Source organism: Eucalyptus grandis, chromosome 2 (assembly GCF_016545825.1).
Source record: "Eucalyptus grandis isolate ANBG69807.140 chromosome 2, ASM1654582v1, whole genome shotgun sequence".
Classification (NCBI taxonomy): domain Eukaryota; kingdom Viridiplantae; phylum Streptophyta; class Magnoliopsida; order Myrtales; family Myrtaceae; genus Eucalyptus; species Eucalyptus grandis.
Genome location: NC_052613.1, coordinates 37,121,301 through 37,134,711, shown reverse-complemented (window position 1 = coordinate 37,134,711; position 13,411 = coordinate 37,121,301). Strand labels below are relative to the sequence as shown.

Here is a 13,411-nt window from a genome sequence, read left to right as displayed (position 1 = left end):
ATAACCCGAAATATGCACTTCTTCGCCTCGGCTCAAGCTTACCATCTCTCGCATGAGCATACGCAGGACATCCGAATATTCGTAATTCGGAGTAATCAACAGGTTTCCCCGACCATACTTCTTCAAGAGTCTTCCACTCAATAGCAGAAGATGGAGATCTATTAACTAGGTAACACGCCATATTTATTGCTTCGGCCCAAAATTCCTTGCCCAATCCCGCATGCGAGCATGCACCGAGCTCGCCGAGTAGAGTTCTGTTCTTCCGTTCGCTACGCCATTATGCTTTGTGGTGTCCCGAGAACCGTGCGGTGTCTCACAATCCCTTCATTTTGGCAGAACTGCAAAGTCCTTACCACGTAACTTCATGCCATTATCGCCTAGGCACTTGATTTGTTTACTTGACTGCTTCTCAATCAATGCCTTAAAATTCTTGAACCGATCAAATACCTCGGATTTGTGCTTCAGGAAGTACACCCATACCTTCCTTGAGTAATCGTCGATGAATGTCAGCATATATCTGGCACCTCCTTTCGATGGAACTGGAGACGGTCCCCAAACATCTGAATGAATGTATTCGACGGGTTGCTTGGTCGAATGTAGAGCTGTACCAAATTTGACACGACGCTGCTTCCCGAAGATGCAAAGCTCACACAGTCCAAACTTTCCCGTGTCCTCGACCTTTCAACAACCCCTTTTCACTCAACATTGTCATACCTGCCTCACTCATGTGTCCCAATCGCATATGCCATAATTGAGTCAAATTTGAGTCTGACTCACCTGATGAAACTGCAGCAACTCCGGTCACGGTTTCTCCCAGTAAATGATAGAGAGAATTCGCGTTCTTCCCTTTCATCACTGTCAGGGCACCTTGAGAGATCTTCAACACTCCACCTTCAGCTGTGTATTTGCACCCGAGGTCATTGAGTGTTCCCAAAGAAATAAGGCTCTTCTTGAGCTTCGGTACATGCCTTACGTTTGTCAACGTCCGTTCTACGCCATCATGCATTCGGATCCGAACTGTTCCTATCCCCACAACCTCGCAGGCTGCATTATTCCCCAAAAGAACTCTACCACCATCTGCAGTCTGGTAGGTAGTGAACCAGTTCTTATGAGGAGTCATGTGATAGGAACATCCAGAATCTAGCACCCATTCGTCTCCTGACGAACTCGTAGATACACATAGGATAGCTTCGGCATCACTGGTACTCTCCTCGGCAACATTTGCCACACTGCTTGTGGCATTTTGCCAAACGCCTTTATTTCTTAGCTTTGGACAATTTTTCCTTATGTGCCCCTCCTCGTGACATTCGAAGCACTTCACGCGACCTTTTGATTTTCTATGTCGCGACTTCGACCTGCTTTTGCTTTGGCTTCTGTTGCTGGGCCTTCGATGTTGGTCTCTTCCCCGAATCACCAGTCCACGCGCTACATCTTGCGCTAGACTGTCATCACGCAACTTTCTCTGCCACTCCTTTGAAAACAGGGCAGATTTTACCTCCTCTGAGGTAATCGTAGTACGCCCTTGTAACAAGGAGTCAGTAAAGTGCTCCCATGACTCCGGTAGAGACGCCAACAACATCATGCCTTGTTCTTCATCATCTAAAATCTGGCCAACATTCTTCAAGTCCATCATGAGTTTATTAAACTCATCTAAGTGGGATCTAATGGACGTACCTTCAGTGTATCGGAACTGGAACATTCTCTTTAGCATATATAAGCGATTGTTCAAACCCTTCTTTACATAGAGGGCCTGAAGTTTAGCCCATAACGCTGCGGCATCCTCCTCCTCGGCCACCTCTATTAACACTTCATCCGATAAGTTCAACAGGATGATGCTCATGGCCTTCTCCATTAGCTCGTCCTTTTCAGCATCTCGCATTGTTTCGGGCAACTGAGCCTTGCCCTCCAATGCCTTGGCTAATCCTTGAGTTGTTAATAGCGCCTTCATCTTGACGCTCCATAACCCGGTTGTTCCTCCCGTTAAATTTCTCAATTTCTACTTTTGCTCCAGACATAATTGCAAAGTCTTAGCTCTGATACCAATTGTTTTAAATTAATCGGCGTCGCAGCGGAAGCGGATCGGAATTTTGCAATTATGTCGGGAGCTATAGAAATCGATCGAAATAAAACGAGGAACAATAAAAGGACAAGGACACCGGAAATTTACGTGGTTCGGTCCGAATGTCGGAACCTACGTCCACGGGGAGAGCCAGCAAATCAATCCACTATAAATCGGAGAATTACAGGATTAGAATCACATATGCACTCAAGTATTTCCCAGCCCTACTATACACCCAATACCCACGGTGTTTAATAAAATAACTCACTGAACTCAACTCAGCACAAAACCTCTCTGAGCTCTCTCGTCTCTCACACTCTCTCGAGCTTTTTCTTCTTGCTCTCTGCCAAGCTCCTTTTTTTTCGCTCACCTTGCATCTTCGGACGTCTTCTCCTCATATAGAGAGAAGGGCAGAAAACAAGACAAAACAAATGAAAATAAATGGCCTCATTAAATGCAACACAGGCGCCCACAAGACAAGCCCACAATCGGCATCGAACGCCCACCATATTTGAAGGCATGCATGCGGATCGTGCATGTGCATTGGCAAGCATTTAATGAGGAGGAAGAGAGTCAACAAACGTGCGCCTATGATCCTTGAAGATAACCGTGAGCTGAGGTGGGCGGCCGTCTTCGAATTTCTTGTTCATGGAGAGAAGCAAGCGTATGACCATCATTCACTGACACACACGTAGAATAGTTTCTGCCTTCTCTCTTTCTTTATTCTGCCATCCCTCTTTCTTTATCAATAAAAAACAAGAGAAACCCACAAAAGAGAAAACGTGGAAGAGGGAATTCGGCGCCTACAATTATTGACCAATTTTCTACGTGCATGGCCATGTGCATGCAGCAGGTGGTGGGTTATTTATTTAATATAGAATATTGTTGATCCCTTCCTTTGCTTGCATGCTTGAAGAATAAAACCCCATGCAGCTTTTGGCTTCTTCCTTCTACGCATACGCACGAAGAGATGGGATTAATGCCGGAACAAGAAAATTCGAAGACATCACAAAGTCTCCCTTGAACTTTGTTATTTGACCAAACTTATGCGTATTAATCTAACGGGCTCAAACTTGAGACACAATATAACACGAACCTTCTTTTCTGCTCCCCAAACTGCATGACAAATGAGCCCTGAACCTATATTTTGGTTCGATAGACATCATATCATTTCTACCCCCGTTTGTGGACTCAAGCAGCTCAGACAGAAGATGCTTCTCCAGTAAGCTTGGTACAATACCTGCCCTCACACACATCCATAAATGCCTTTCTACATTCATCAACTCTATTACATGTCATCTCCCCCATTCGAACAGTCGAGCTTGAGCGAGAAACATCAATGAAGATAAGTCGATGAAGAAAAGAGGAGGGTTGGAGATGAAGAGCGCAGGAAGATTGAACAGACCTTCTGTTTGGGGCTTGCCATGGACTCACCACCGCAACCAGACGAATGCCATGAGGATGTTGGGGCTCAGAACCGGACGAAGAACAGACGAGCATTGAAGACGATTGAAGAGGAAGAACAGCTCCGATTTAGTAGCACGGCTTGCGATTTGTGGCAAAACAGAGGAGCGACGCCGTTTTGGCGATGCACACTTTGTGCTTTGATTTTTTGCCACATAGGAGAAAGAAATGATAAGGAGTAATGAAGAGACTTGATTGCATTAACTTTACAAATTTTCAGATTTAATTACAATTTTTGTAATTTTCATGATTTAATTACATTTTTTTTGTAATTTTCACGATTTAATTACATTTTTGTAATAGATTTTAAAATTTTTACTGAACATATTCTACACGTATCTGACCAAGAAAAAAGCTGTGAAATTGTAAATGATGCAACACACTGCTTCCTCACTTCTTGATTAAAAAAAATGCGAATGAAGTTATAAGAACATTAGTTCAATGTTCACATGAAATCCATATGATACTGGACTTTGGGTCAAGGATCACATTCATCGGCTAAAAGAAAAAAAAAAAAAAAGCCAATCTTAAAAATGGCGAAATTAAATTCACAAAAATTATAAAATTTCCTAAATTGAGATTTAGGTTGCTCTCGCTTAGATCTAGTTCACTCAATTTGATGTGAAGAGTGATGTCCCACTAAAAAATGATAGTAGGAAGCGCTTGGAATGGTCAGCGAGATCTCGAAAGCTGAACATGAGAATGCTCATTTGCATTTAAAATAAATTTAAACTCAAGTAGAACACTGAAACCTAGTTTTAATAAAGATGACATTTATCTCTCCCTCCGTAAAATTTCCCCCGACGTAAGAGCCTCAGACAATAAATCTTAAAAGGAAAACTAATATAATTTTTTAAGTGCGCGTTTACTACTAAGTAACTTTAGCAACCAGTTAAGTAGAATACGAATTTAATTAATATCATGTATTATTGTTATTTTGGGAGAGATCATCTTTTGATATCTCCCACTATTTTTTATTCGATTTTTACGGAATCAATAAAAGTGTCCCTATTTATTGTGAAAGTCGTACTCCCCTTCCTTTATTATCTCTCTACATGAATCATCTTTCAACATGATTTGGGGTAACAATTGAGTGCAGTGAAGCCACACGTAGAGCGGGTTGTGTGCTAGCTAGATTTTTAAGCAAAGACTTCGGAACCCAAACTCGCACCTCATAACACTAGGCTGAAAGTTGTCACTAGAATTTCTATTGGATCTGAAAGTCCAAATTATAGCCAATGACATCTTTAATATGATAATGCTAAAGGATGATATCGGCATAATTATGATCCGAAAACATAGTCATAGATATCTACAATATGATGATGGCTAAGAAAGGGGAGCTACACAAGAAACATCATAAATGCCATACTTCAATTTGCCACATATGTGATGCGATCAAATGGTTAATTTGCCACATATGTGATGCGATCAAATGGTTTTGATTTGTGTCTATGCTTGGGCAATACTAGTACTAATATAATATTGACGAGAATCTTCGTAAGTTATTTCACTAGTTGATGGAGTGGAGATAGCATCATTGCCTTCGTTAGTCCAAGTTCCATCATCTCTTATTGACATTTCTACTGGATAAAATAGTGGCTTGGGAGATATTTGTAGATTATCTACTTCTACTTCGAGCATTTCCAAGGCTTTGCACATTGAAGGGCGGTCGCTAGGATTCCATTGTATGCACCAAAGAGCAACTATTATCATCTTCTTTATGATTCTCCTCTCTTCCTCGCTAACTTCTTCCACTAGAAATTCCAATCCTTCACCGAGTTGTTCATGAACCCACAAAGGAAAGTAAATCTGACTGGAATATTTTGAAACTGCGTCCCCATTCTTCCTCCTACTAGCCATTTCCATCAATAGTTTTCCAAAACTATAGACATCAGCTTTGTAAGAGATGCCTCCAAGGTTCTTGAAGACAAGCTCTGGAGCCATGTACCGTAAAGTTCCTCTTGCATTAGTTAGAGACACAGATTGTAACTGTGGGATACACTCGCAAGCCCAAAGTCAGAAACTTTTGGGGTGGAATCCCTATCCAGAAGAATGTTATGAGGCTTAATATCAAAGTGTAGAATTTGCACGTCGCATCCTCGATGAAGATACTCAATCCCTCTGGCCACTCCAAGAGCAATTTTGTACACTTCCTTACACTCAAGAGAAATCCCTTGTTCTTGGGAGAAAATGTGCTTATCCAAAGACCCATTAAACATGAAATCATAGACAAGAGCTTGTTTCGAGCTCTCGAAGCAATAACCAATGAGTTCAACAACATTAACATGATGAATTCTGCCGATAGTAGCCACTTCGCTAATGAAGTCCTGCCCATTCGTTTTTCCCTTCTTTAGAATCTTGACTGCCACTACACGACCACTCCGGAGTGTTCCTTTGAACACGGAACCATACCCTCCCTCGCCTAGTTTATCCTTAAGACCACTTGTGATTTTCTTGATGTCCGAGTAAGAATACCTTATCGGCAAGAAGCTATTAGATTGCAAAAATTCTTCAACATTTTGATCCATTGCTAAGTGTCTTCTCCTCCATTTGCATATTAGTAACATCATCACACATGGGACTCCCAAGATGAATTTCACAACCATGAACAGAAACGCTGTATTTTCGATAACCAATTTGTGGGTGTGTTAAATGTTTGCATTAAGAAATTTAAAGTCAATTTTCATAATGAGAAGACTATAGTAATGTTACCGTTGCCAAAGAGCGAGAGCGTCGCATAAGGGTAAAGGTTGATCCCTTCTCCACAAGAGAGATTGAGTTTGTAACAAGCAAGACTTGAAGAAGATTTAAAAGACACTTATTTAGACCATAATCAAGCAATGCGTATGTCGATTCAATCCACAAAGATTTGTGGGCGGAATTTGAACTAAATAGATAAACAAAATGAATAAAAAATGTATTTGTTATTATACGAATAACCGATATGTGGGTGTGTTAAATGTTTGCATTTAGAAACACTAACTTGATTCCACAATGAGAAGATTGTTTTAATTATTACCGATGCTAATGTGCGAAATCATTACAATTGTCTCAACGATACCCGTGAGGTAATGGCGGATATCTGCAAAAGAGAAAAAATATGTGACAAGTAAAAGCTTAAGAAAATAAAAGACACTTATTTAGATCATAATCAAGCAATGAGTAATTGAGTATATCAAGTTCCATCCACTAAGATTAGGTGGCAGAATTTGAATTACTTAAATTAACAAATGAATAAAAATGTATTCGTTGTTATAGTCACAAAATACCATACACGATTGAACTAACTATATGATCTTAAAGGCCATTTTCAAATCGCGTGGACACTGAAAGAATATACAGAAAAACGAACTCAATTTCACGTTTATATGATATTTGACAGTTCAATCAGATATACCCTCACAATATTTTTCATTTTTCAAGGAAATTAAACAAACTCAAAAGCCTTTACCTTTCTTGGCAATGCACTGAATTTGGTTCTCGTCGTTGACGTCGCACACATAATAATCTTTGCAATACATCTTACAGGCAATTGGAAACCATGAAAGCTCAAACCCGTAAACCATCAGATCATGAATTTGGGCAAAGGAACGAAGGTTGTCTCCATCGGCCCACCCTGGTATCATTGCCATACGCTCTATAGTGCACTCACTTTCCACATTGGAGACATTTGCTCCGACCATGGCATATAATTGCCTTCTTGTACTGGAAAAATTAGAAATTTCAACTCCATCAAGGCATGATGAAGCATCAATGTATAGCCGAGAAGCGACGGCCTTCGTGCAGTTCACAATTGAAACAGTCTTGGATAATTCTAGATCATTGAACAGGTATCTCCCACATCTATACAGATCTGATCCGTTGAAGCGGCATGACAAAGAGCGGAGAGGAAGAGATGAGCAATTACCCTTTTGTAGATTGACATCGGCAATCTTAATCGTATAGTTGGTATAATCAATGGAATGTACATGGTACTTGCCTGAGTACAAATCGATAATGGTGTGGTTATCTATGCAAGCTAGCTCATAGTTAGGATTGCCGCAGACCGTCGGATCACCCCTCAGTCGAAATGGATAGCTAATGTTCATAACCTCGCCACAAAAGGTGCTGCACTGATTATTTTTGACAGCACTACTAAAAGACCGAGGAAGAAGGAGGAGGAGGAGGAGGAGGAGGAGGAGGAGGAGTTGTTGATCTTCGTGCATAGCTTTTGCAATAGGAGGGAGCACGAATCAACTGAGCAAAAGCAGAGGTTCAGCGAGGAGATGGAAAAGAATGAGGGATGAAAATAAGAGGAGCAATCTCCGACTTAAGAGGCATCTGGGATTTGGTAATGGTCCGCTGAAAAGTCAAAGCTGCTCTCCGTTCGAGGCAATTTTGCACTACGAAGTTATTATCAAGTCGCGATCAGCGTGCGTAGATGCGTGCGTAGATAAGCAACAGAGAATCGGAAGAAAGTCAAAAGCTCGTGGGTTGCGAGTGGCGAACGATCCTGTAAAAGCTCGTAGAAGAGCCTGGGGAAGGTGCAAAACAGGTGTCGTCATCATGGACAGTAATGGGTCAAAATTCAAAGGATGCTCGAGCAACAGGTGCGCCCATCTTTTCCGGGTCATTATGAATTTAGTAATGAAGGATTTAGTAAGCCACCAACCAAAAGAACGATGACGGGTCATGAACTGTCGACTTCTCGTCGGATAAAGGAGAAAGAACGGGTATTTTGATCCATTGGATTGTCGTAACCCCACGCCTAGTGCAGGTTGAGTGCTAGTTGTGTTTGGAAGCAAAGACTCGGAAGCCTGAACTTGCTCCTCATACCACTATGGTGAAGGTCGTCATTAGTTTTTTCCATCAGGATTCGAGAGCTGAAATATAGCTCGTGAAATCTTTAATCTAATAATTCTAAGGATGATACAGGAACATCCGTAAATGTAATCATAAACATATACAATCAGATAATGGCCGTGATTGGTTTCTATTTGCTACATATGTCACAGGATCAAATGATATGGATGTGTTAATGCTTGAGTAATACTAGCACTAGCATACTTAAGATGAGAATCTTCATAAGTTATTGCACTAGTAAATGAAGTGGATATAGTATCCTTGCATTCATCAGTCCGAGTTTTGTCATCCCTTGTTGACATTTCTACTGGATAAAAGAGTGACTTGGGAAGTATTTGCAAATTGTCCACACTTCTCCATCTTGCAGTTCCAAGACATTGCACATAGAATAGTTCACTAGGATTCCTTTGTATGTATCATCTTCTTTACTATTTTCCTATCCTCACTAATTTTTTCCACTGGAACATTCATCTTTCACTAAGGTGGTCATGAGCCTATAAAGGAAAGTAAATATGACTAAAACACTCTGTAAACACTTCCCCGTTCTTCCTCCAACTAGCCATTTCCATCAACAATTTGCCAAAACTATAGACATCAGCTTTGTGAGAAATGCCTCTAAGGTTCTTATGGTGTCGCAACTTGAAATTTTCCATACAATTTGAACCTCAGATGAATGAATAATATGACTTTACTTTAATCCTCAGATGAATAACTAATCTATCCTTGATCATACACATAATTTAATTGCATCTAATATACATCAAAACCTTATGGAAGCCGTGGGAATGGTCGTCAACATTAGGCTGTAAAAAGGTAACTGGTCTCTTCCTCTCTATCCTTTGTTTAAGTTCTGAAAATGAATTAGACCATGTTGATTATACTGCGACCGAAGAAGTGATACTAGGTAGCATTGAGGCTCATTTTTAGAAAGGTTGCTGAAGGAATTGGATTAAACTATTCGGTTAAAATGACGATTTATCGTGGCTTTCAAAGTCGTCTTTAGTCAAAATCTCGAGTAAATAAAGTTACACAACCTTTACTTGTCGTTGAAGCATTGGTGTTGGGCAAAACTATTTGTATATACCAAGCTCAAGGGTAGGAATCTTCCATATTTATTATGTGTAAGTAACAGACTAAGTGTGACATCTCAATTTTCTAATTCTATTTTCAAAAAATTGAGACAGGCATTTTGTTGGCACGCATATAGTTCTTTTCCTTTAGTCGGCCACTCATGTGAAAAATAGTCTATCGGGTGAAGTCGTTAAGTGTTTCTAATGCATCAGACTCGAGAATTTGACCAGGAAGCGACTTTTCGACCGAGCTAATCTGTAAGGGTTATTACGGCACAATTAAAAATCGATTAAAGACCGGAGATAGGTCGACTCGATAGAGGCATGTGATCGAGTGTGGGTGATTCCATCAGATCGCACAATTCTTGTCGATCGACACTAGACTGACTTTTCTGTCGATTGGGTACCCTGTGTCCGTATTTGAAACCTTGAGATTACCCCGACAACCGAGAGTCACTGATGTGTCAAAGATGTACATTGCAACTTGATCAACCACGGGTCAAATGCACGGAAATTTCTAGAAGCTACCCGGTAGATTAGGACGCGCTAATATCGTGCTAGAGTGAAATCAACCGTAAAATTGAGATCGAATTCAGAAATTGGAAGTCTGGGTGTGTCACAAATCATTTTAGGAATATTGACTCATCTTTGGAAGATTTTTCATGCAAGCTGAGCTTTTCAGCAAAATAATCAAGGTATGGTTAATTTGGTTTAGAAATTTGGTAGGCCTGCTTTTGGTGGTTTTTTTAGATCAAGATGGTTCTATGGTCAAGTAAGTATGTGAATTGAAGGGTGGTGACATTGGATTAATTTTACGGACTTTAATTTGGTTCAATTAGAAGAGAATTGAAGAATGTGATGTACAAAGTTTAAGAATTCGTGTGCCACGACGGAGGATGGAATTGGACCTATTGAAAATTGTTGTGGGAGATTTGAATTTAGTGGAAGGTGATGTCATATTAGGTCATGGTGGGTCATTCTTGTTGGATTAAAAAAAAGAAAAAGAAAAGAAAAGAGGTGGTCGCCTTTCTTCTCTCTCCTCCCTCTCTCTCTCTCCCCGACAGCACCCCATCTTCTTCTCCTTCTTCGCACGCCTAGTAACCGAAGAAGCCGGATGCAAAGAGCCCACAGCTTCATTCATTGCCGGTTGCTGTTGCCATTCGCATTGCCGGCCGCTCGCCGCCCACTCGCGCCACCACCGCGCCATCGCCTCTCTCTCTCCTCCCTCTCCCCGCCGTGCTTGACGTCCCAGAGATTCGAGAGCACCAGCAGCGAGCGAAGATCGACCAGCAAGCCACTGGAGCTAGGACCGCCGTTGCCACTCTCCGTCTCGCGCTCCACCGCTGCCCACGCTTGTCCACACTTGGCCGACGCCCGACCATCTTTGTTGGCCTTTGCTCGTGCGTCCAGGAGGCTGTTCAGCCAGCACCAACCTCAGATCAACCACCTCCAGCCACCGTTCGGGCTCCGCCTATGTTCGGTTCTACCCCTTAACCTTCCCCAGTCCTTCTTCGTCTCATCCAAGCCCAGATCTGCTCATTTTCAGCCTCAACCAGCAGCGGACAACAGCCAAAAAAGTGGGTTTTACAACTCAGTTATGGCCCGTTTTGGCCTGCTTTCCGACCCCGAATGCTTGGCCCGCTTTGAGGAAAGTTGTTCCCCTCACGTCCCCGTCTTTTTGGTCTGCTCGGCTCGCTAATTCGGTGAGTTTAACTCACTAAATCTTGATTAGAGAGTTAATGATTCCCTAAGTGTGCTTAGTCTAAGTTAAGTAAGTTTAGGTGGTTAGTTTAGTTTATTTAATTGTGATTTAGATTAAGAGATTTGTTTTATTTAAAGCATGTTTAATTAAGGCTAAGAGAGTTTATTTAATAATAAACCTTGATGGGACATAATAGGGTTTAATTTTTTATTTACTTAAATGTTTCGAAATTCTGGAATTTTTAATAATATATTATATTACGAAATTATTAAAATATTATTATTTAAAAAAAAACTGAAAAATTATTTCTAACCTCAATTGCTCAAAATTTCGTCTTGATTGCTGTGTATTCGGATTTTGAAATTGATGGTTGGATATTATAAATTAAGTATGGATTGTGAAAAATATGGATATTATTATTTAATTAATTTTGGGAATAAATTTAATTGTTTAATAAATTCCGAAAATTATTTCGGGACCCTAAATTCTCAGAATTTCACGCCGATCGCTGCTATGTATTTAGATTATGAATTTGATGATTGGATAATGCAAATTGAGTATTGATTGTAAAAAGCATGGATTTTATTTAGAAAATTCCAAGTGTTGGTTTGGCACCGAAATTGGATTTTTAACGATTAATATTGTAATTGGAGTATTTGAGTGAAATGCAAAGTATCCGGGGGTCAATATTGAATTATCGTGTGCTGGTTGAAGGACTCGGTCGCAGTAGTGGCTACGCCAACTGGACCTTTAATCCTTTAGAAATGCCGTCAACAGAGTGACGTGGCTCGGGTCGCAGTAGTGGCTACGCCAACTGGACATTTATTTATTTAGAAATGCCGTCAACAGAGTGACGTGGCTCGGGTCGTAGTAGAGGCTAGGCCAACTAGACCCATACTCCTTCGGGAATGCCGTCGACGTGGTGACGAAGCCACGCTCCAAGGGGGGAGGTGATGCCTGGCTATATGTCAGTAAATAGCCGAATTGCGAGTAGGCTATGCCCTTGTGTGGCAGTGAATAATAATTGGAACACTTGCTGTGATTATGAATTATGTGAGATTGATTGTGTTCTAATGGGTTAAGTTCTTGATACTACCCGTGATTAAGTAATATGAATTTTACTAACCTACAGGAAGGAACTAAGGTAAAGTAAGTTCTCTGTGTGATGTGGCTAGGCTACCCGGAGTGTATTTTCTTTCTAATAGGGGTTTAGGGGGTTGAACTTGCTGAGACAATATCTCATCCCGGTTGTGGGATTACAATTTCAGGTCCCTAGTGGACGGAGCGGCCGGATAACTTTGGTTGGCCTCGAGGAGTTGCAGAGGTGAAGTCATAAGGATTGGATAACATGTCCGACTTGTAGGTTGTAGGACAGTTCCTTTTTAAGAGCCGGTCTTTTGTAGACTTTTGGTTGTAGGCCTTCGTTTGTAATTATGTTGAATTATGAAAGTGTTGTGTTGTGGTTTTGCTTCCTGCTTTTCTATCCCGCATTTCATTGTTAGGGGTTTTATAATACATTTCGCTTGTGCAATAATAAATGAATGGGGTCGGTGACAATACCTGAGAATGTAGCATTTGCATGACCATGGTGGGATGTTGGCGCGCTCGAGATTCGGGGCGTGACACTAAGTGTAGATAGTTAGCCCCTCTAAAAGATAACAAAATAAAAGAGAGAAGAAACTTTTCAAATCTGGCAGGCGAATTCGAAGTCGCTGCCTTCTACAGGAAAGTTCGCAGGGGTTTCAAGTTCAAGCTAAGCATTTCCAAGGGAAGTCATTTGTCCAATCGACGAAGAGTGCTCCCTCAAAATCACCGCTCTTCTCCGGCCTCCTCCTCCCCGCGATATCCTATTTCTCTGATTCTTCATCGATTTCTTCATTTAGAAGAAAGACTATTCTTGGAGCTGGAACACTTCACATGATAGGATTTCTTTAAAAAAATATGGCAGTGAAAATACCTAGCAACCTTTAATAAAATTCCAAGATCATCAAAATTATACTCCATCACCAGCAAAGTCACAGAATAGTCCTAGTCCATCACCTCTGGCTATCACTGACTGTGTGAGGAGGGGAAGGTCAACTCGAGTACCCAACACCCGAGATCCCAAGGCCTCAAATCAAGATCTGGAGGCCAGCCTGGAATCCCCACCACCCGAAATCGAGATCCTAGTGCCTAAGCTTGGTACACGGAGGACCAAGGACGGGACGGACACTCAAGGGCTGAGCATATGATGGTCGGGCTCAACTAGGGACTCCAGATCCCAAGCCGAAG

General features: G+C 41.3%; 1 protein-coding gene across 1 annotated transcript; it reads right to left on the bottom strand.

The window, feature by feature from the left end:
• Positions 1-4,975: 4,975 nt before the first annotated feature.
• On the bottom strand, positions 4,976-7,614 carry LOC104429364 (rust resistance kinase Lr10). Its single transcript, XM_039307065.1, is given in 5 exon segments — positions 4,976-5,529; positions 5,532-6,143; positions 6,239-6,283; positions 6,546-6,608; positions 6,978-7,614. Coding segments are annotated over 5 exon segments (1,911 nt in total).
• Positions 7,615-13,411: the final 5,797 nt, after the last annotated feature.